This window comes from Haliotis rubra, unplaced genomic scaffold (assembly GCF_003918875.1).
Source record: "Haliotis rubra isolate DU_JTF1 unplaced genomic scaffold, ASM391887v1 Scf743, whole genome shotgun sequence".
NCBI classification, from domain to species: domain Eukaryota; kingdom Metazoa; phylum Mollusca; class Gastropoda; order Lepetellida; family Haliotidae; genus Haliotis; species Haliotis rubra.
Genome location: NW_025767461.1, coordinates 177,954 through 203,509, shown reverse-complemented (window position 1 = coordinate 203,509; position 25,556 = coordinate 177,954). Strand labels below are relative to the sequence as shown.

At 38.5% G+C, this 25,556-nt stretch overlaps 1 protein-coding gene across 1 annotated transcript in view; it reads right to left on the bottom strand.

Annotated features, from left to right (window-relative positions):
- The window catches only part of LOC124259946, a 48,682-nt gene extending 24,923 nt beyond the window's left edge, over positions 1–23,759 (bottom strand). Inside the window, exons 1-4 of the mRNA XM_046694168.1 lie at positions 23,599–23,759; positions 2,865–2,912; positions 1,790–1,846; positions 913–1,112 (exon numbers count right to left, since the gene is read on the bottom strand). Of these exons, the coding sequence (XP_046550124.1) occupies positions 913–1,112; positions 1,790–1,846; positions 2,865–2,912; positions 23,599–23,674 (381 nt within the window). The 5' untranslated portion in view covers positions 23,675–23,759. The remainder of the gene's footprint in view (positions 1–912; positions 1,113–1,789; positions 1,847–2,864; positions 2,913–23,598) is intronic.
- Positions 23,760–25,556: the final 1,797 nt, after the last annotated feature.

The window sequence follows — 25,556 nt, the reverse complement described above, 5'->3', positions numbered from 1 at the left end:
CATCCGTGCGTCACGCATGCTAATAACTTGCCATGGTGTATTTGCTGAAAGTCTTCCTCTTACCATGGCACAAAAGTTAAGTTTTAGTACTTTTGTCTTATAAATTAGTTCAGAACATTGTTGTGTACACACTGCCGTTATGAAATTCACACTAGAATGCGAATGGCTGCACGTGAACATGAGCTCCATAGTGTTTTAGATACCTTGTCCATTTCAGTATGCTGGGGTATGACCACCTGTTTAGACTAAAAGTTTACAAATTGCCCATGGTATCAGGTGATGCTCAGTTGATGCTCACTTGTATAGAGTACTGGGAACCATTCGTGGCAATAATCATACAAATATGTCACAATGTTGTAGCTTGTGGGACACTGTGTTATGAAATTGATTAATCTCCGGATATATCTTTAAATTGACCATTCATTCGTTCGTTCATTTGTATTTCGATTTTAAACCGTGGCAATCTTCCAGTTTGATCTGAAGTTATGTGTTCGGTGCGTAGTTTGACTCAGCGTTTAGTTTAGTTTAATTATGTCTTTTCCAAAGCGGTAAAAATTAGGGTGGTGAGGGTAAGGTTGTTGGGGTGAGGACCCAGGTTTTCCACATGGGTATTATGTGTGAAGTTCCCCGCAGTGTTACTGGCTTGAATATTGTTAAATCCTCTCTCCCTCTCTGAAGGTTCTTAGACCGGGCCTTTATTCAAGGAATTCTGGTATACAGTGAGCAAAGAGGCGTACATGCTGTAGATATTAGAAACATCAACTGGGTGAGAAACGTCCGATGATTTTGATGCCAGTATTCCCCCGTTCAATGAATCGATGACGTGTCCAGGTATGAAATACGTATTCTCCCTGATACTCACTCTAAATAAATTCACCAGCTGAAACGTGAAAATTTTGAAATTGTACCAACCTGCGGTATATATTTATTTCTCTGCGGTATCTGTGGTTTCCTGGATCCAACCTTTAGCCTTCTATCCATAAGTGCAGGGTGGTTTTTAAGGAAGGCATACAGGCCCTTAAGGCGGTCTTTGAGGTACTGTGCCTGTTCCATGCTTAGCCGATCAATGTGTGGCTCTGTTGTCATCTGCCGTAACAACTCGTCCGTGAATGCTGCAGGCACATAACACATGAACATCAGCAACATCTGTTACAATGAATGTTGTTTTACACCACATCCAGCAATATTCCAGCTATATCACAATGGCTTGTAAAAAGGCTACCATGGGACGGAAACACGCCACGAACCAGGGCAGCGAGCCTGTCCACATTATTGTGTGCAGCCTAACACGACGAGTAAGGGACAGTGGTCTGCTAAATTTAGACTAGTACTAGATTCAGTCAGAAAGATCTGGAAAGTACTGCATGGTCCTGACCCCAGGGGTCTAGGTCTGCTACCTAAGGGAAGTTCCTGAACCTGTTCTTGTGTATATAAAGGGGACTAGCTATAGCCGCTCATCTCATGTCACATCTCACGTTACAAGAAGACCGGCAATTGTGTGGATGTCACTCTTACCCTGGATACTCAGCCTAGTCTGGAAACTTCTCGATGTTGCAGGGAGGTGACTATTACCATCTCTGTCTTTATTGCTAAAACCATTACTTTCGTATCATATTGCCTTTGAATTTGTACTAAATTGTCCTAAATTATAAATACCTTTGTAGTCATTTGTATAAATTTGTAAACTTCCTGACAGTTAATTCCTTTAAATTGTTGGTTCCAGCATGGGAATCAATACCTTACAACACAATCACACATGTTGTAAAGTGAAGGATCTGCTATAACGTACCTTCTATGAGTAATGGAGCGGCGCCGTTATCAAACTGAAATTGTTCTGCAAAGTCTGCTGAAAGAATAATGGAACATGTGCACATGAGATTCACACTTCACCTGTTGACATGATGAGTGCAGAAAGTGTAGCTTCAGCAATATTACAATATGCTGTAAACTATCGAGATGGGGGACTGCGAACTAGTGACCGAAAACATGAGCAAAGGTCTGAAAAAGCAAAAAGAAACGCCTTGATGGTAACAATGTTTATATATGATCGTAGATTGAAAGTACGTGGACATTTAGCTTAGATGTTCTTTCAATGAAAAAGGTTTCAATAAGGTCATCTTGTTCTTGATGGAGTTGTTTCGATGACCTTTGGCTTCTGCAGTATTCCCTGTCTTAGGAAACTGAAAGCAGTTCTCACGCGCAAGTCCAGGAATGTGTCACAGGTCACTTTGGAAAGTTTATGTTTTTCACAAGTCGTTCAGCTGGGACTATCGTCCTACATTACTGTGACTCCACGTACTCGACTTTAACAGCTTCAGTCTCATCATCATTGGCTCCCCCAACGTTTGTTTATTGACGTTTTCCTTTTAATCAGATTTGGAAGGTGTCGGAAGTGTCAGCCCTTCAGGAAGAATGGGCAGTGTGTCATCCCTGGTGTTTTGGTTCCATGGGCAAGAGATCCGGTACAGTAAGTACTTCAGGCAAAGGTGGACACACACGTGGTACACACTTGACCACAGTAGTGACCCTGACGTGACTGCCACATCCACAGTTTTGCAAAAGAATGTTTGATGAAGTTTGTTTCACTTTATCCAGACATATAAGTTCCACGTATCTTTGTGTCTTCTTGTTGACAGAATGACTCTCTCGAAAACCACATATGCGTTTCTTTTGGGGAAGATATATAGTTTTCATCTAAGATAATCGTCTCGAACTATAGGATATTTCAAATTTTATAACAAGTTTCTTCTGAGATAAGGTACATCTAAAGGAAACACAACAGTGATAAAATGAAACAAAATGTCAGTGTACGGTAATGGATATTTTATGTGACAAAATTGAAGTTCTCACTTCGGTTAACTTACATCGGCTCATGTCCTCTTGATTTATTCCCCAGTTTATACTATTACATTCTGTAAAAAAAGCGAAACTGTTAATGGCGAAGTGGAAGGAGAAAAGGAAGTGTATTTGCACGAGGCCAATACACAAAAACAACATGACAATAAAGCATAGATGAAAATATTTTTGTAAGAACATCATAGCATTACAAAACATTTTCTGTTTTCATGAAGACAACATAATCAATTATATGTCATCAAACGAATCACAAGTGTAACTATTGAATATATTATTGCAAAGTGATTCGTTTTAAAATAAATTGAAATATATCAGATACATCTCGCGGGGAAATATGTCTTCGCGTTATGAAAGTTTTACAACCACATATAAACAATCTCCTGTTGTTCTGAAGGCTTTTGTTTCTTTTGTTTCATGGCATTCAGGACCAAATCGTTTATAACCGGGGCCATAGATGTTGGTTAGGAAAACATGAGAGTGGTCACACTGGAAACACATGCATTGTCACATTCCACAACCCAATCTGTGGCTAGCCCTTATATGAATACACTGACGTCCAGAAGAAAGGACACACCTGGTGTTCGGGGATTACTCTCCCTAACACAATGACAGGTGTAAATATTTTGGGAAGTTTTATGACAGGTGTGAATATTTTGGGAAAGTTTTATGACAGGTGTAAATATTTTGGAAAGTGTTATGATAGGTGTAAATATTTTGGGAAGTGTTATGATAGGTGTAAATATTTTGGGAAGTGTTATGACAGGTGTAAATATTTTGGGAAGTGTTATGACAGGTGTAAATATTTTGGGAAGTGTTATGACAGGTGTAAATATTTTGGGAAGTGTTATGACAGGTGTAAATATTTTGGGACGTTTTATGACAGGTGTAAATATTTTGGGAAGTTTTATGACAGGTGTAAATATTTTGGGAAGTAGTATGATAGGTGTAAATATTTTGGGAAGTAGTATGATAGGTAGTATGATAGGTGTTATTTTTGGGAAGTGTTTTGACAGGTGTAAATATTTTGGGAAGTGTTTTGATAGGTGTAAATATTTTGGGAAGTGTTATGACAGGTGTAAATATTTTGGGAAGTGTTATGACAGGTGTAAATATTTTGGAAAGTTTTATGACAGGTGTAAATATTTTGGGACGTTTTATGACAGGTGTAAATATTTTGGGAAGTGTTATGATAGGTGTAAATATTTTGGGAAGTAGTATGATAGGTGTTAATATTTTGGGAAGTGTTATGACAGGTGTAAATATTTTGGGAAGTGTTATGATAGGTGTAAATATTTTGGGAAGTAGTATGATAGGTGTTAATATTTTGGGAAGTGTTTTGACAGGTGTAAATATTTTGACAGGTGTAAATATTTTGGGAAGTGTTATGACAGGTGGTGTAAATATTTTGGGAAGTAAAGGTTTATGATATGACAGGTGTAAATATTTTGGGAAGTGTTATGACAGGTGTAAATATTTTGGGAAGTGTTATGAAGTGTTAAGTAGTATGATAGGTGTAAATATTTTGGGAAGTGTTATGACAGGTGTAAATATTTTGGGAAGTTTTATGACAGGTGTAAATATTTTTGGGATTCCCCGCCAATACACCTTTATATAAAATTGGATCAAAATCTATTAATTCTTCCCTGAATTCGCGGCTACCAAGCTTGACATTTGCAAAACTGTTACACCTTCGCTGTGACCTTTAAAATGACCTCAAGGTCACTAAATTCAAGTGGTGTTGGTAAATCCCGTCAATAAACCTTGGTACCAAATTTGAACAAAATCCATCATTTCTTTCTCGAGTTCTTTCAGTAAACAGAAGGGGGAGTTATTTGAACAAGCGATTGTAGTTTCAAATTGCTTTTTGTGCAGTTTAATATCTAAGTTTGATTCTAGCCGACTTCTACCAATCTCAAACATAGCATATTTTGTTTCCTGAAGTTTGTGATGCATTTTTTGCAGATTTTACGGTTTTGGGAGTACCAAGCCAAGATACAAAGTCACACAAAATGGGGATCGTGAGGCTGCAACATAGCAAAACCAATTTGCTTGAGGCTGACAGATAATATGTAGCAAAATAAAACATAAAAACAGCTGCATTTGTATCATATTCTAGGTGAGGCTGACTGCTTTTTGAACGTCCCTCGTAGATATACCCGTTAGAACACCCACCCACCCCTCGACTCTACATGCATGTAAGTGTGTTAGATATACCCATTCCACTCTCTTGGAAACTCCCGTCACGTCTTGGAGTCACTGGCGATGCATTATTACGGTTTCAATCGTATCTCACAGGACGCAAGCAATCAGTTATCATCGATGGGGTAAGGTCTGAGAGCAGAGAATTAAGGTTTGGAGTGCCACAAGGCTCAGTCCTAGGCCCAATCTTGTTCACTGTATATATCATACCCGTTGGTGATACAGCCCCAGCCCACAATCTTAGTTATCATCTCTATGCTGATGACACTCAGCTATATCTTGGATTCAAGCCACTAACTGCATCTTCTGTACAGAATACCCTGCAGACAATAACAAATTGCATAGCTGAGATCAAATGTTGGATGAACGGTAATTTTCTGAAACTGAACGATGACAAAACTGAGATTCTCATCATCAGCTCCAAACAAACAAAATCAAAGTTCAAGGTTCCTGGAGTTCAAATTGGAGACACGTTTGTTCAACCAGAAAGCCATGCTCGAAATCTAGGTTTCATCTTTGACTCAACATTAAGCATGGAAAATCACCTCAGTAACATCACAGGCCCTAGTGTCTTTGCGAGGATTAATGAATTAAAAAATATTGCTTTTGAGATAACCCCAGACTCGAAATGCTTCACAGTACAATACATCATGTCAAGGCCGGACACTTCGGTGCACCCCACCCGAATGCTTTGCCGATCGCTACGGTACCACCGCATGCAATCAATTAAAACTTAATGGAAACATAATCATGGATGATTGGCCTATCGAGCACCACTCATGACACCTTCCAATTCTTTATTGTTATTTCTGCAAGTCGATTGAAACCCGATTTTGACTCTCAACTAAACGATCTTGACACAAATGGCTGACGATATATCCGCACAAAACGGGGGTGTGGTCGATGCAAGCACTCTGGTTAAATAGTTTGTTTAAGCTAAATTTGAACAAAATCCATCATTTCTTTCTTGAATTATCGCCCGAACAAGCTTATATGATGTATGAAATGCAACAAAAGACAAACACACGCGTATTTATGAGTGAATAAAACTGTTATTACAATTTACGTAAATAATTATTACATTTTACGACAACTAAAATTATTACAATTTACGTCAATTTTTATTACAATTTGCGTATTACAATCTACGTCAATTTTTATTACAATTTACGTTTTTATTACAATTTACGTCAAGTTTATTACAATTTGCTGCAAGTATTAGTATTTGCGTTTTTTATTACAATTTACGTCGTAACAGTTAGGATAGGTGTACATATTCTGCTGATAAAAGTATCTCTACTAAGTATTGATAGGTAAAACAACTTAAACATAAATGTATCAAATCATCTTTATATATGCATTGCTAACACGTCTTGACAACTGATTATTGTAGTGTAGTCATGGGCCGATGGCCTACACTATTTCCGTTATAAAGAATTGAATTGAATAATTGTAAATATTTTGATAAGTGTTAGGTGTTTTGGTTGTCACGTACAAGTCATAAACATTTTGGGCAATTCTAAAATCCTTTTCAAATAAATCGAGCGCTGAAAAGATTAGCTTAAACACACTATTTAACCATTTTAAAGATCTGAATGCTTGTGAAGACGATGATGTTGGTCTTGCCCTATCAAATGTACCTAATTGTGAAATGTTAGATTGTAAGATTACAAAAACAGAAATACTTAATGCTGTTAAAGGTTTGCATAATAACAAGGCTTGTGGCCTTGATGGTATTTGTAATGATTATATCAAAGCATCAATCAGTGTTCTGATGCCTGTGTACAAACTCAAACTCAACCTCTTTATTCTCTACAAACCGCCAACGGCGGTACATGAGATAAGCGTATATAAATTTACATAATATACAAGACAGCAGCTTACACGATAGAAAGATGTAAGATAATTACAATATTTCATTTTGTAAATGCATTAAATACATGGTTCAGTAATTTAGAAAGGCCTTTAAGGTCGCTTATGCTGGTAGTAGACAAGAGTTTCTTAAAGATGGACAAATTTGGAAATTCTAGGTATTTAGTGTTCAGAGACTGACGTCGAAATTGGAGAAAAGCTTCACATCTAAACAAGTAGTGAAACTCGTCTCCAACAGCGTTTGATTCACAAAGTGGACATTGTCTATCTTCACGTGGAATGCCCAACCATCGGCCTGTCTCAATTGGTAATTTATGGTTAGATGTTCTAAGCTTCAAAATTGGGTAGTATATATGTTTGGGAAGAAGAACATATTTTTCTAAGATTGGTTGGGTTTTGAAATATTTATAATAATCCCCCTTGGAACCTGAATCAACATTTGACTTCCAATTTTGGAAAAACTGGGCTCTATAGGTGTTTTCGACCATTGAGACAAGCCAGGGCGTAGAACATACAGACGGATTTAGAAACACGTAGGATAGACCGCAATTATCAAGGATATATTTCACAAAACGTAGCCATGGAACTTTATTTTATTGTCACAGATGTGGTTAACACAGTTATATATAATAAAAGCTGTTTAATGCTATTTTAGACAGTGGCGTAACGCCCAAATCATGGCTTGTGGGTTATATAAATCCTGTCTTTAAGAACAAAGGTAGCCCTCAAGACCCCGAGAATTACATTGTCAGTTGCAGTAAGCTCTTCACGTCTATTATCAGTGTAAGGTACAACATTTCTCTGAAAAGACTTATCTTATGAGCGAAGCGCAAGCTGGCTTTCGTCATAATTACTCAACAATTGACCACGTCTATACTCTTAAAGCTCTAATTGATATTTACCAACATTACAATAAAAAGTTATATTGCGCTTTCGTTGATTTTAGTAAAGCCTTTAATACCGTATGGAGACATGGACTTTGGCTAAAATGATAAAAAGTAGTATAAGCGGAAAATGTTTCAAATTTGTCTTTAATATGTATCAACAAATAAAATCATGTATTCTACATAATGATAAACTAACAGACTTTTTCCCATGTAAAATAGGAGTACGACAAGGTGGGAACCTATCACCATTTCTTTTTGCTATTTATTTAAATGCCTTAGAGCTATTTTTGAAAGAACATAAGGTAGATGGGCTTGCTACTGTAAATATGTTGGTTGAGAGTAATTTGAATGTGTATATAACGTTGTTAGTTCTGTTGTATGTAGATGATACTGTCCTTAATCTGAAACCCCCAAAGGTTTACAACAATGTTTATATCACTTTGAAAAGTTTTGTAAATTGTGGAGACTCAATGTCAATTTAAGTAAAACAAAGATTGTTATTTTCTCTAAGGGATATGTACGTAAAACATTACATCTTTCTTTATTTGGTAAAACATTGGAAGTAGTTAAAGAATATGTTTATCTTGGTGTACTATTTTGTGGTAACGGAAGATTTTGTAAAGCTATAAAAAGATGGTCAGACCAAGCTTCTAAGGCAATGCTTACAGCTTTTAGACTTATTCGCCAGTTAGATATCCCGACTGATTGTCAGCTTAAATATTGTTTGACCAACTTGTTCAACCCGTTTTGTTATATGGTGCTGAGGTCTGGGGTTATGAAACCGTTAAACTTTTGGAGCGTGCATATCTTCGCTTTTGTAAATATATTTTAAATGTTAAACAATCAACACCAGACTTTATGGTTTATGGAGAATTGGGGCGTTTTCCCCTCTCGATTAATGCCAAAGTTAAAGTGATTTCCTATTGGGCTAAATTATTACATCCTAGTCATAAGTTATCTCATATCATCTATAACCTTATGTACAATTTGTCACATAATAGCAACAATTCTAGTTTCGTTTTATTAAATAATGTTAAAGCTATTTTAGATGACACCGGAATGTCTTATGTATGGGTCTCTCAATATGTTAATGATTTAAACAATATTTTATTTCCATTAATGTTTACAATTTTTCATAATACACGACATAACAAACTGGAAATATGATTAGCAAACAGGCCATATGGCCAATGTCAATGCTTCTCCGCATGTAGTTCGTTATATCTTGACATAATTCTATGGAGCAGACATTAGGACATTAATGAATGAATCAAAACAAAATCAAAATAAAGAAAATAAAATAATATACCAAGCGCATTTTATGTTTATAGGTTGTTACTTGAATTCCGTAAAGAGGTTAGTTTCAGTTATGTAATTCTTAACCAATATGTTAATAACGTTACTTTGTTTAGGAATAATATAAAGAGGACCCTTTTGGATCAGTTTGTACAATCTTGGAATTCATGTATTACTCAATCATCAAAAGGATTTTATTATTCAATGTATAAAAAAACATTTATTCCTGAACCATATCTTAAATTACCATTTCAAAATAGAATAGCCAAACGTAGGACAACAAATCATAGGTTACCAAAGGAAACTGGGCACTGGTTAAATATTTTGAAAGAAAACCGACTTTGTTATCTTTGTAATCAAGCTATATGTGACGAATCCATTTTTAGTCATATGTCCATCGCTTATTGAACAACGAAAAACCTTTTTACCAAAATATTTCTGTGTGAATCCCTCAATCTGTAAATTTATTTTTCTCATGAAATGTGACTATCAACCACTCATCCTCAAATTATCCAAATATATAAAACACTGTTTATGCCTCTTCCAATGATATTATGTGAATATTTTATTTATATGTATATTTACCTGTATGTTCTCTATATCACTTTCTGTGATTTTTGAGAATAAATTTCTGTTCTGTTCTGTTCTATAAGCACCGCTTATCTAATAAGCGCCGGGTGTGTCACATGTTTACAATGGAGTTTTCAAATACAATGGAGAATCTCTATTTATTTCCGTTGAAATAAGCACCGGGCCTCTAATAAGCACCGGGTCTGGAAGTCCGTTGAAAAAATAAGCGCCCGGACGTTTATTAAAGGAAGTACGTTATGTCATGACCAAGGGCTAGGGACAAGGGATAGGGACGATGTCTGTGTCGTTTTGGGAATATGCAAACCATATTTGTTACTTGTGAGACAAACAAAACACTTTTCAAAGTATACTCATGCCAATAATGGTTGTCACACCCTCACACACCTTACACCCCACCCCTCTCCAATTAAAACAATTGAAGGGGGTGACAACCATTATTGGCATGAGTATATTTACGACGAGTCGTTCTTTTTTTGGAACATGATGCCAAAGCAACAAGTGCCTACTTTCTTTTGTACGTGAGTATATGACTCCTTTCTACCTGCAGTACCAATTTCTACCATTCATGAAAAGAGTTTCAAAAATAAACTTCCGCAATTATATATTCATATGCTTTGCTTGACAACACCACACAATAATGAGCTTCAATAATTAACCGGACTAGAATCCCCAGTGCTAAAATCTCGAAATAGCTGGGGAACTCATATGAATGGATCACTGAAAAAAGTGATGACAGGGATTCTACTTTTAGCAGTGATTTTCTTTTGTTAAACGATTCGCTTTCTGTCGCCTGTATTTAAAGTATTCGACCTATAGCGATGCATAACCTATCACGCATAGTCACGTGACAGGCGTTGGTCCATGAGCACCAGAATAAACCTTGCGATTTACAGATTTATTCGAGATAGCTATTTATCCACTCTACGTCTGATACAAAGATTAGCGTGCCAGAGGCCTGAGTCAGAGTCAGTCACGTCAGTGTTAACTACTGAATAGCATGATAGACTTAAAGTAAATGATAACAAATTGAGAAAAACACCAACTCCAGCTGCACATTTTGATGACATGCCGTGAAACAATTACCTCCTACCACCAACGCATGTAGTCTGATACTCCTCTTACATAGCCAGTATACAGGATTCATGAATCACACTCCTCATCTAATCACGTTGAGCCCACCCCCGACCACGGACGCTGAGCCTTGCCACTATGTGCAGTACGTGTCGTGAATTAATATCACAGGAGACAAAAGTAGTACCTTGCTGTTTCCCGTCAACTGGAATTAGAGAGCGGTTCCTGGCGTCAGGACAAGACAACCGCCGTGTGAGGCGTTATTCACATCCTACATAACTTGAGGAGGGGTTCAAGACGCCCTTGCTCTAAGACTTCCCCCATTATCTTACCGAAGATTACACTCAGGTTACCAAATTTCAAGAACACCTGTCCGTACTTCGTTCGCACGCTGGGAATGACGTACCTCAGAAGCCGTTAGCTACAGTTGTCGCGAGTGCAAATGGAAAGTTCATTTTAATAACGCGTTTACAGAATCATGTTATGCTGTGTTAACGACATTTGACAATGGCAGTTGTATTTGTCAAATTTGAAATCGTTTTTAACAGCGACAGCTCAATATATATTTTTCAATTTCACATTAAAATTGAATCAGCAATTAAAGAGGAATGAGGCCCTTGGTGGGTGGTTTAATGTATTTCGACTCTTGCCGCCATTTGGGACAACCCTCTGGAAGGTCACGTGGCGGTACATAAGCCTTGTTTTGGCGAACCTAAGCTGACAAACGTGGGTCGTCTGTGAGGGAGCTTAGTGGGAGATTCCATAATTAAAACCGAGGAAGAAAACTTATTCCAAGACATACCGTCACCCTGACTGGACGTACAATGGCGACTCCAAATATTACTTGCGAAGCAAAATTAGTAAGACTGTTGCAGATTGTGCAGATTTGCGTTTCCTTGTCGCGACAGGATCAGAATGTTTAAAGGCGAGTGTCACGTTCTATGATATTGCATCTCAGATCATGCAGTTCTAACATATCACCAAAATGAATTTCAGTTTTAAAAATACTTGATAATAATCGGAATCCCGAAAAACAATGTACCCAGATCATTGAATGTCCCAGTTCCGATTGACGACAAGGTCATATTACACCGTGATAACGGCCACCGTGGATATGTAGCGACGAAGATCAAGGGAAAGAGCCAATGAATGTAAATGAAATATCTAATGCCATGTTTACACAGTCAAATAGAAGAAATAGACTTCAAAGAGCCGCGCATGTCCGACCTGCTGGAATGACAATGCTGACTCACGTGCTTGGGAAATTGTAGGACTTTCACCCCTCCCCCACAATCCCAGCCCCCGGCGGTTATCCCCCTTTATATACCAGTGTGTCTCTTGAAGGTCAGCGTCATCTTCCACATAACAAATTGTCCTTCTAAACGTCAGTATGTGAAAATATACATTACTTTAGTCAGCCTGATGTAATGTGAGTGTATGAGTGAGTGAGTGAGTGAATATGAGTGACTGCTTGAGTGAATGTGACTGATTGAGTGAATGTAACTGTGTGAATATGAGTGAGCGACTGTAACTGCGTGTGTGAATGTAACTTTCTGAGTGAATTTGACTGCGTGAGTGAATGTAACTGTGTGAGTGAATGTAACTGTGTCGGTGAATGTGACTGTGTGAGTAAATATGACTGTGTGATTGAATGACTGAGTGAATGTGACTGTGTGTGAGAATATGACTTAGTGAATGTGACTGCGTGAATATGACTGAGTGAATGTGACTGAGTGTGTGAATGTGACTGTGTGTGAGAATATGACTGTGAATATGACAGTGAGTGTGACTGTGTGTGAATATGACTTAGTGAATGTGATTGTGTGTGAGAATATGAATTAGTGAATGTGACTGTGTGAGTGAATGACTGAGTGAATGTGACTGTGTGTTAGAATATGACTTAGTGAATGTGACTGTGTGAGTGAATATGAATGAGTGAATGTGACTGAGTGTGAATGTGACTGTGTGTGAATATGACTGTGTGTGTGAATGTGAATGGCCGAGTGATTGTAAGTGCGTTGGTGAATGTGAGTGAATGAATGTGACTTCTTAGGTGAATGTGAGTGAGGGAGTGAATGCGAGTGACTAAGCAATTTTACATTTGTTTAATATGAAACCATAAACATAACTACAGCCTGGCTTGTGTGTCATGAAAACCCCTCCCTCAGTCAGGAAACAGCAATTTTGTTTGTGTAATTTCCATAATATATAATAAAATATAACACAGTTCTCCCCTACAAGCTCTGCTCAATTATTTTGTTTCAATTTACTAGGGCACGTCCAAATGTAATTAGGGATCACCTAGCTAACCCGATGGCGTAGTCTTCTAAAGAAAATTTAGATTATACAATTTGGAAGGGTTCTTGTAGGCGGCTGATTCCATGGATTCTTTGTCAGACAGCACTAGGCAGTTGCTTAATCCAAGTTACATTGCTTCATTATATGCCAAGTTTTCATACGAAAGATGATTCTATCCTGAAGGAAGATGAGGAGAATGAAGGTATAATGTATAGGTGGGACAGGAGGACGTGAATAGCCAATCAAGATCTGGGTGCCGTTGTACAATGCGATCTTGGCGCTAAAGTGACTCGAATACCTTAACACAGGCTCACGACAGTCTTAACGCTAAGGTTGTTTAGTACAACGGCACCCAGGCATGTATCTTACCTCTTTGTACCTATAAAGAAAACTGGGGACAGTTTTGAGGCCCGAAAGTTGTGCAAACATATTTAGGTATCATTAACACTTTCGAAGGATACCTTTGAACCATCATGGATAAATTGGGGTCATCGTATCCCAATTGCATAGATTAATGCTCATGCTGTTGATCACGGGATTGTCTGGTCCAGACTCGTTTATTTACAGACCACCGCCATATAGCTGGAATATTGCTGAGTGCGGAGTTAAACAGCAAACAAACACACCCCTTTCAAGTTCAAGACATATGGTGCCAGATCCTTTAAACACTCTGCTGCTGTGCTGTGGAACTCTCTTCCCCCTTCACCTCAGATTTGCCCCTTCCTTGACTACCTTTAGATCTGATCTACAGATCCATCTGTTTCATAACCACTGTTAATCGCTCATCTTTTTAGTTCTATGCACTTTGATCATGGCCGTGAGGCGTTGAGTTCAGCGCCACAGAAGTGTCCTTATCATTTTTATTTTGGATAATTTTCACGGCCTGTAATATCGAGTTAATAATAAGTGAAGTGACATAAGAAACAATTCCTTAGTTCAAGAATATCTACATAATTTCCGGGTTTTCAGTGACATAATTTGTTTCGTGAAAAATACATCTTGCTATTTCAGGCGGAACTACATGTAATTATTGTTTTGTGTCTCATCTCCGGTCTAAATTACCGTTTCGCTACAAAAATACACACAACCCTCCGCCCACATCAATATACACACAGCTTTGCAATGAAAAGATATACGAACTTTCCGTTTCATAAAAATGAACGTTCTGTATTTTAAGGAAAGGTTTTTCGAAGAGGGGAAGTAGGTTTGCCTCCAGCTTGAGCAGTTCTTGCACCTTGTATAATTCCTATGTGTTACCCGTCTTGTAAGCTCCACACATCCACACCGCAAACAGTGCCCGTACATACACAACAACATGCCATGTGTTTATAACACATAAACGTTTGAAAACTGTTAATAATGTATGATATGCCGATATATTAAACCATGTCGGCATATATATTACATCCCATAGACAACTGACCAGGTCCCTACCAAATTCTTAATTTGGTATAATGTTTCTTTCCATTATCACCTCCGAGGGTGACATTGGAAAAACAATCTCTAAAATGGGTAGCCCAATGTAGTAAGCTGTGGGTGTACCTCACACTGTAATATGAGTGCCCCTGGCACTAACATGTGGGTTAACCAGGCACTAACACGTGGGTTTACCTGGAACTGAAATGTTGGTATATCTGGTATTGACATTTCATCACCTGGCACTAAACTGTTGGTATATTTGGTATTGACATGACATCACCAGGCACTAAACTGTTGGTATATCAGGTATTGACATGACATCACCAGGCCCTAAACTGTTGGTATATCTGGTATTGACATGACATCACCAGGCACTAAACTGTTGGTATATCTGGTATTGACATGACATCACCAGGCACTAAACTGTTGGTATATCTGGTATTGACATGAGATCACCTGGCACTAAACTGTGGGTATATCAGGTATTGACATGAGATCACCAGGCACTAATTAGTGGTATATCTGGTATTGACATGACATCAACAGGCACTAAACTATGGGTATATCGGGTATTGACATGTCATAATCTGGCACTAAACTGTGGGTATATCTGGTATTGACATGACATCACTAGGCACCTAACTATGGGTATATCGGGTATTGACATGAGATCACCAGGCACTAAACTGTGGGTATATCAAGTATTGACATGAGATCACCTGGCACTAAACTATGGGTATATCTGGTATTGACATGAGATCACCAGGCACTAAACTGTGGGTATATCTGGTATTGACATGAGATCACCAGGCACTAAACTGTGGGTATATCAGGTATTGACATGTCATCACCTGACACTAAACGGTGGGTATATCAGGTATTGATATGAGATCACCAGGCACTTAACTGTGGGTATATCAGGTATTGACATGAGATCACCAGGCACTAAACTATGGGTATATAAGGTATTGACATGAGATCACCAGGCACTAAACTGTGGGTATATCAGGTATTGACATGTCATCACCTGGCACTAAACTGTTGGTATATCTGGTATTGACGTGACATCACGTGGCACTAAACAGTGGGTATATCAGGTATTGACATGTCATCACCAGGCACTAAACTGTGGGTATATCAGGTATTGACATGAGATCACCAGGCACTAAACTGTGGGTATATCAGGTATTGACATGTCATCACCTGACACTAAACGGTGGGTATATCAGGTATTGACATGAGATCACCTGGCACTAAACTGTGGGTATGTCAGGTATTGACATGTCATCACCTGGCACTAAACTATGGGTATATAAGGTATTGACATGAGATCACCAGGCACTAAACTGTTGGTATATCAGGTATTGACATGTCATCACCTGGCACTAAACTGTTGGTATATCTGGTATTGACATGACATCACGTGGCACTAAACTGTGGGTATATCAGGTATTGACATGACATCAGCTGGCACTAAACTGTTGGTATATCGGGTATTGACATGTCATCACCTGGCACTTAGTTGTGGTATATCAGGTATTGACATGAGATCACCTGGCACTAAACTATGGGTATATCTGGTTTTAACATGTCATCACCTGGCACTAAACTGTGGGTATATCTGGTTTTGACATGTCATCACCTGACACTAAACTGTGGGTATATCTGGTATTGACATGTGGTCACCTGGCACTAAACTGTGGGTATATCTAGTATTTACGAGGGACGTCCCAAAAGTAGTCGGCCTCACCTAGAAAATTATACAAATGCAGCTGTTTTTATGTTTTATTTTTCTACATATTTTCTGCCAACCTCAAGCAATTTGCTTTTGCCATGTTCCAGCCTCAAGAACCCCATTTTGTTTGACTCTTTATCTTGGTACCCCCAAAACCCAAAATCTGAAATAAATGCATCACAAACTTCAGGAAACAAAATTCCGATTCTTTATTTACCTTTGTCTTTACAGACAATCAGTAGTACTTACACACACGAGAGTTGGTACAGGTGCATGACCAGACATTGCTTAAAACGGAGAATGTACAGAAAATTACCTATTATTTAGCATCATTTCATTTCTGAGACAACGGACTTTATACCAATATTTACCTAAATTACATAACTGTTTTACATTTCTAACACTTAAAAGTTGAATAAGTTTATGCATTGATGGACATCTGTAGTAATATGGTTTTATATATAATTTTCTATAATTAATATAATATGGACATACTAATATAAAATGAAACTCGTCTTCAATGTCGTCTTCACAAAAAACACATTTTCCTTCTGTTATTTCAACATTACTGTATCTACCAGTTTCTATAGCTAACTTATGACAGCTTAGTCGGAATTTAGATAAATTTTTCAAGACAGGGTGACCTTACATTATTATAGAGTGAAAAGAGGGCCTTTCTACCTTGATCTGCAGGCTGGATCTGAGCAATTGTAAACTTATTATTATAGTTAAACACAACTCCCAAATATGTAAAAGTATCAACAACTTCAATTACACGATTATTGTAGCACCAATGTTCTGTTAACCTAAGTTTACCACCTTTTCTAAAACTATGCAAGAAACATTTTGTGTGTTTGAGATAGACAGAAGTGCTCTAGAATCAAACGTAGATATTAAAGTGTATAAAAATGCAGTTTGAAACTAGCATACACAAGCAAGCATACACAAAATATTACACATAGCTCTCCGTCTGTCACCTTCTTCGAGGCATTTTCTCCAAGTATATCCAAAGTCATTCCAGAACGATGAATAAAGGTGTTTTATTGCTGATGCACTTTTAAAGACTGCCTTGAAATGATAAGCGTCTGGAGATCTGGCCTTTTAAAGTAAACATTGCTAGCCATGTTTCTCGAATATGACATGCTTCTTGCAAATTAAATTCAAACAAAAACTGATTGGCTGTGTTTCATCGAACATTTTAATACATGAAGTAGTGAGAGAGAGATTTTAATCAATACTGGGAAATGTACATATATTACAGCTATACTTCTACATCATTAATCAATACTGGGAAATGTGCATATATTACGGCTATACTTCTACATCATAAATCAATACTGGGAAATGCCGCATATACTACAGCTATACTTCTACATCATTAATCAATACTGGGAAATGTGCATATATTACTGCTATACTTCTACATCATTAATCAATACTGGGAAATGTACATATATTACAGCTATACTTCTACATCATTAATCAATACTGGGAAATGCTGCATATACTACAGCTATACTTCTACATCATTAATCAATACTGGGAAATGTGCATATATTACAGCTATACTTCTACATCATTAATCAATACTGGGAAATGTGCATATATTACAGCTGTACTTCTACACCATCATCAATACTTGGAAATGTACATATACTACAGCTATACTTCTACACCATTAATCAATACTGGAAAATGTACATATATTACAGCTATACTTCTACATCATTAATCAATACTGGGAAATGCTGCATATATTACTGCTATACTTCTACATCATTAATCAATACTGGGAAATGTTATACTACAGCTATATACTACAGCTATATACTTCTACATCATTAATCAATACTTGGCTAAATGTACATATATACAGCTATACAATTGTACATATATTACATCATTAATCAATACTGGGAAATGCTGCATATATTACTGCTATACTTCATACATCATTAATCAATACTGGGAAATGTACATATATTACAGCTATACTTCTACATCATTAATCAATACTGGGAAATTTATATTACATACATCATTAATCAATACATATATACTGCTATACTTCTACATCATTAATCAATACTGGGAAATTTATATTACAGCTATACAATACTGGGAAATGTACATATACAGCTATACTTCTACATCATTAATCAATAATGGGAAATGTACATATATTACAGCTATACTTCTACATCATTAATCAATACTGGGAAATGCTGCATATATTACTGCTATACTTCTACATCATTAATCAATACCGGGAAATTTTCATATATTACAGCTGTACTTCTACACCATCATCAATACTTGGAAATGTACATATACTACAGCTATACTTCTACACCATTAATCAATACTGGGAAATGTGCATATATTACTGCTATACTTCTACACCATTAATCAATACTGGGAAATGTACATATATTACAGCTATACTTCTACATCATTAATCAATACTGGGAAATGTGCATATATTACGGCTATACTTCTACATCATTAATGAATACTGGGAAATGCTGCATATATTACACCCACACCTTCTGCATGTGGTTTAACTCAGATGTATGGCGTACTTATACATCAGCAAGCCAATCTCTAGCACACGATTCGCAACAATCTAAAAGTACTTGAATTTCGTTGAACAGTACAATACTTTAACAGACGTAAAGTCGAGTGGTTAAGCTCGCTGACTTGTCATCCCAGTTCGATGTTGATGATGTCAGTGACTGGATGTTGTAGACCATCTACAGGTCGTCATCATATTACATTGTGATAACACTAGTGGTGCTGGTTTGGTATTTCAGAAGACGCTATTTGATGAACATAAAGAATTTTCTGCATTTCATCTTGTTTTATTTTTTGATACAACGACAGTTTGCACAGTTAACTGTTTATTAGTTTCGCCTGGTGATGGGACCGGGACAGGCCCCGGAACGTTGTATCTTAGAATAAAAGAAGATGAAATCCAGAAAATTCTTTATGTTCAACACTATTGGTGTTCGTGCCGCGATGCATCTGGTCCAAGCCGAGCTCGATCAAGGGTGAGCCCTGCCATGGTGTTTGGTGTTTATGAAGGTCGCCATCGCCGTTTGGCATTTCGGCAGATCTATCCCGCTTGGGGATGTATGAGAGAAGGTCGTCTTTCCTTAGGACTCATGAAAAAGGGTGTCCCTCCTTCAGGCGCATGATATCGGGGGTCCTTCCTTGGGACGCATGATGTGGGGGGCCCTTCCTTGGGACGCATGTGGCCGATTGAGCTTATTCATTTGGCCATTCAATTTCATTATGCTCATTGAGCTAGAGGGACGGTGGCGTAGCATTGTGGTTAAGGCGTTCGCTCGTCACGCCGAACACCCGGGTTCGATTCCCCGCACGTGAAGCCCATTTCTGCTGTCCCCCGCAGTGATAATTGCTGGAATACTACTAAAAGCGGCGTAAATATAAACTCACTCACTCACTGAGCTAGGCTGAATCTGGGAGCTTGGGTGTTATTATCTCCCTGGTTTCAGTAACAAACTGAAGACACGGCAGATTGATATAATTTCCTTTTTAGATATACAGACACAATTCACTGTTCAGAAGAGAGTTGGCCAGTGGCCTATACATTCCGAGATGGTCAGTGAGAGCCAGAGCCCTGCCCTTCTGTCAAGGTATATGTAGGTCACTGGACATGGATTAAGTCATGCATATACAGTAACGACGAGATGTGACATGTTGGATGGCTGAATGTCAGTGTAGCATAAAGTGGGGAATACCCACTTAAATATACAAGTAATGGCAGTTGACAGATCCATGGCACGTCATGGCTGTAGTGCAATTAACCTTAGGAATTAAACGTTCCTTCAGAGCAAGGTTGAACCAAATCGGTCTCTGTCACACACATCTACAAATATATCATAATTCGAACAATGAATACCTAGTACAATCACACTTGACATTTAAATCTTCAGAAGGTTTCTCTTCATGCTGAGAACATATGTACTTTAAAAGCAAGCATCATTAAATTTTTAATGGCTGAACATTTATACGTGATTTCTTTTCAGGTGCTGTTTGAAATATAGACTCCTGGCATGTCATCTCATCTGGTGCCCCCAATGTGCGGAGACGTGATACAGACATAGGATCTGAGGGGATTATACAGGGGGATTACGGATGTAACCCCCGGATCTGTCTCGTTCTCAACCTCGAGACGTCATGTGGAAATAACATTGTGGAATAAAATAGGATCGACACTCGAAACAGTACTCTTATGACATTTTGTAAATCATGTAACTGTGCACTTTTAACTTTACAAAATCGTATTTTAGTGGTATTGCAAAATATCTAAAATGTTTTACTCCTTTATTTAATCCAAAATAAAATCAAACATGGGCACCGAAACATAATAGTCACGTTTTGATATAGAGTGACCCCACTTAAACAAAATGTTACTAGTATCACGTTTTTGCAGGATTAAGTTAGATTTCAGTTGAAAGAGGGAAATTTCGTTACACTTTCACCTTTATCCTTTTATCGTAGCTGGGTGATGGGGTAGCCAAGTGGTAGATCAGGTAAGCTAGTCACAACGAAGGCCCAGGTTCGATTCCGGACCTGGGTATATTACACACACTAGCCATACGGACACAGGACTGACGGATTTCGATGGCGTCATATGAGTGAGTGAGTTAACATTATTTCAGCCATATAGCGACGAAGGATAAAATGTAAAAAAAACTGTCCATGAAGGTCAATATTAACGATCCCAGTAGTCTAAAATATATTCACTCATTTCCGTTTGACGTAATACACAGCGCACTTTACTGTTTATACACACACGGTAAGTCGTTTCGGATGTGACAGACACGACTAAGTTCCATACACAACATGTGCGAAATTACAGTGCAAGGAGTGTGAACCTTGTCAACCGTTCCTCCAAAAGCCACTCTCAGCTACGCAAAGCACCGTGAAGAGTTTCTAAACAGCCACAAGGACACCGATATAAGTCTGAGTTCCTTGTTGGAACTAGATCCGCCATGATCGAGTAGATGGAATGGTCGAGAATAACCACCGTGGTGGCATGGCGTGTTATAGATTTTAATACCTTCCTCTACAACAATGCTTCGTGTGCTGCATTCATGTTTATTTCCGGAACAATTGTACCATTTTCGGGGGCGTTGAAAAAAGAACTATTTTAAGGACAACCAATCCTATTTTAGAAGCATTGGATCGGTAACATATGCTTGTAAACGTCAAAATCCATTCTACGTTGATTGTGTTCACTCCATAGGAATAAATAGCTGGAGGTAGAACATCTGACACCACGTTAAGGGAGAAAGGACACGGCAAGAAATACTTAAGAACAGCGTTAAAGCCCGGGGCAGTTGCTTGCATGAACGTTAATTTAAGTGATATCGCATTTTTGAGACAGATACATTAAGCGACGCTGCAGTCAATGAGGGTTCAATCAAAAATAACAATATCAAAAATAAGATATTGTAGTATTTAATTCTGTGCAATGAGTGTGTCATAGAAAAAGGAAACCACGCAGCTCATTGGAGCAGGCCCGTATACAGCCTCAGAGGTATCCAGGGCAACTAACCTGACCGTACCAATTGTTATCAAAGTTTCTGTCCCTATGTGTTTCAAGAATATCGTAGCATATATCTGGACCTAGGTTACAGAATGTGACGCTTGCATCACAAGTACCCAATTTTCTGACGGGCCATGGTAATGTTTCGATGGTTCAGTAAGTTACACACGCAAACGTAACCTAACACGTAGGCTCCTACGTTGACTAAAAATGAATTAGTGACATTTTAAAAAGCTTATCATGTTATATCTGCAATCTTTAACTATTTTTCACATATCAGCACACAGCTAGTAAATGTTTTAACAGCTCTAAAGTTACCACGCGAGCAAGATAGAGCTAAATGCCACGCAAGAGTGCTTCCATGATTTATGCCAGTAGTGGGGCGTACATGCTTTAAGAGCTGCCCAAGGGATCTAGCAGGTAAAAACTATAACGCCCGTCACTGACACATGGAACTCACAAAATCAGACATGACCGTAGAATAAGAAGGAACGTGACACACCTTGTCTTAACTATCATCGTAGATCCCATTATTACGTCAAAGACACATGTCTGACGTGATATAAAGATCAATAAGGTGTTCATTATCACCACACTTCAGAGGCCCTGACTTATTCTCCCTGTATTGATTGGTAACACGTTACTGTCCCCGGCGTCCAATATGAACAGGTCTCTATCTTGTTAGATACGTATATTTGAAAGTGTTAGTTAGGTGTAACGCCGTATTGCAGGGCGGGCAAACCGGACCACTGTTAGAGAACTGACATTTTGCAGAAACCCATGACAACGGGGATCGTTCGTCATGGCAGAGTGTAAGTTATAAGCATTTCCGGTCGACATCCTTGGACAAATATGGAAAGCTACTCTGTATTGCTCATCAAGTGACATGTCATATGTAGACCATTCTGCCCCTCAAAACAATTTCAAAAAAGTTATATTATCTATATTACATGAAGAGGGATTTCCCTCAAAGTCATGTCGTCACGGACAGGGAGGTTTTACAAGTATACCTTAAACCACATGCAAGTAACAACAGCTGCCGGTCAATCAAGTCCCACTACAAATACTGTAAAGAATGGATGAAGTAAGGAACTTAATATCTGACCATTACTGACGTACTAACAGACATAGATAATACTTGTAAAGTATTCGGATACTTGGCATGGTTATGTTCCTTAGTACCCTATGGATTTTCACAATGCATTTTATTGTTCTAGTAAAACTTTTGACCATTTTAATTTTAGAAACATTTAATAACTAATTTCATATCGTAGAAATATGTTTGTATTTACAAGCTACAGTTTGAAAGTAAAATATGACGGTGATTGATAATTGACGGTGATTAATATTGTATCAGGGGCCCTTGAGAGAACTTCCAGAATATAAGTATACAGATTGCTATATAGGCACTATGGCAGGAACTGTTCGACATTTATTCCTAACACCCAGATCATATACAAAGTATGATATACATATATGTGAGCAACTGTATTCCGTTAGGTAGCAATTTTGAAGTCAACAATTGTTTATTTATCAAGAAATGAAAATTGTCCAGAGAAAGTTTGATATTAATAACTGAATAAGTTACTTGACGATAAAAAGTTTCTATGGTGCCTGACAAAGTCATGAGAAGGAATGTACTAATCCTCTTACCAGCAGGTGGGGCGTTTTCCATCTCACTGTTACAATTTATCCTCGATGAGTGAAATAGGAAATATTGAAACATACCTGTACCATCCACTGATAAAAACACCTCCAGTGAAGTAAATCAATATGATTTCTCAGTGACTATTCACCTGTAAGTCTGATGGCCGTCAGGTATAGTAACACAAACTCGTGGACAAGTCTGAGGTGAAAGGTTAGCGTCCACATCGGCCCTCAACTAGGTCTCGTCGTCTGCCCAAGTCATAGGTGGCGCAACATGCACGTGCAGCCTGCTCCTTCCAGTCCAGCTCTGCTGCTCATTCCGTGTGATCCCCAAACATCCCTCCCTCTACGCCAACTTATATACGACTCTCCCACTTCCGGTCGAGTGAGCGAGTCCTACTCGGATGAGGGAGTTTGAGGGGCGGGGGATGTGCTTGGGGAGGGAGCGGGTGGGAGGGGCTGTTCTACCAAGTGAGACCTAGCCTTCCAGTCTCATCAGCTTTGGTTTATCAGCATGATTGAACGCTTGATGTTGTAAATTTTGACACAGGTGACATATATCATGCTTAACAAGTACAGATTGTATTCTCGAAGTAGATCTACGACTTTCTTGCTGCCTGTTAATCTGGCATCGTAAAGGGATTGCTAGTGGACACTTGTGCCGTGCAACAGGTGCTAGGAGAAGCCGCTCATGGAAGTGCCCTTGTATTGATTTCCTTGTTTGGATGTAGGAGTGGGGTTCATTCTGTAACGTGTAATGAAGTCCTATGAAATGTAGCGAATAGAACCGCTGGTGGTGAAGCTGCACCGAGTCTACAAGCCTGTGGTGTGTAATACGTCATGTATTTACCAGGGATATATGCAGCATTACGTGTTTAAGTAGGTTATTGTATACATAATCCAATGGCAGGTTACATATAGTGACATGGATGTGGATGGTATGAGTTTCTATAAATTTGAATTCATACTAATTTTTTCAATAATACATTTCTTGCCCTCGTGCTATCATGTATGTGCACGTGTGTGTGTATGTGGACGTGTGCGTGCGTGCGTGCGTGCGTGCATGCGTGTGTGTGTTAGAGTGTGTGTGTTAGAGTGTGTGTGTGTGTGTTAGAGAGAGTGTGTGTGTGTGTTAGAGAGAGAGAGAGAGAGAGAGAGAGAGAGAGAGAGAGAGAGAGAGAGTGTGTGTGTGTGTGTGTGTGTGTGTGTGTGTGTGTGTGTGTGTGTGTGTGTGTGTGTGTGTTCGATTCCCCACATGGGTACAATATGTGAATCCCATTTCTGGTGTCCCCGCCATGATATTTCTGGAGTATTGCTAAACGCGGCGTAAAACTAAACTCACTCCCTTCTATGACGCAGGGGGCGAACTCGAACGGTTAGTGAGTATTGTTCTCCGTTGAGTACCATAGCAGCACAATATGACGGCGGGGACACGAGGCACACATTGAACCTACTTGGGGAAGAAATCGAAACCCACAGTGTTTCACCAGCCCATACATTCATACAAGAGATGTCAAACACCATGCTGTCATCGTAAGGCTAAATAAATGATACTGCCGGGAAAAGCAACTATACAACTTGGACTAAAACATTACTCACTTTGTCATCACTTTACACACTTTTGGATGAAAACAGTGGCCGAAATAATGCACGCTCAAGCTCCAAAACACAACAATGTTACCCGAATCAAATACTTCAGGATCGAATAACCAGTTCGTATTGGTTTTCATTATTAGCCACCATCAAACACTTTCTTCTGCAGGTCAGTTTGTCTCGAGACGCCCCAATACGGCACATTTCCCGTACACAAGAGCTACATGCACACTTAATTCCTATAGATTATGTCGGTCACCTGGGGAATCTACGCTGGGTTAGATATACTAGACATAGATTCACTAGTTTCACTCGTTCGTGTGACCATACCATTAGATAACAATCCTGGTAAAACGTAAGGAGACATTCCAGTACTGGTCAAAAACCAATTCCGTTCCATTCACCTACCCGCCTGAAATAGAAAGGCCCCCCAAAAGCGTATTTGTATATACAACCAGAAATTATTGAGAATTTAAGATTGTAATTTTTTATATTTTTACTCATTACTCACGTA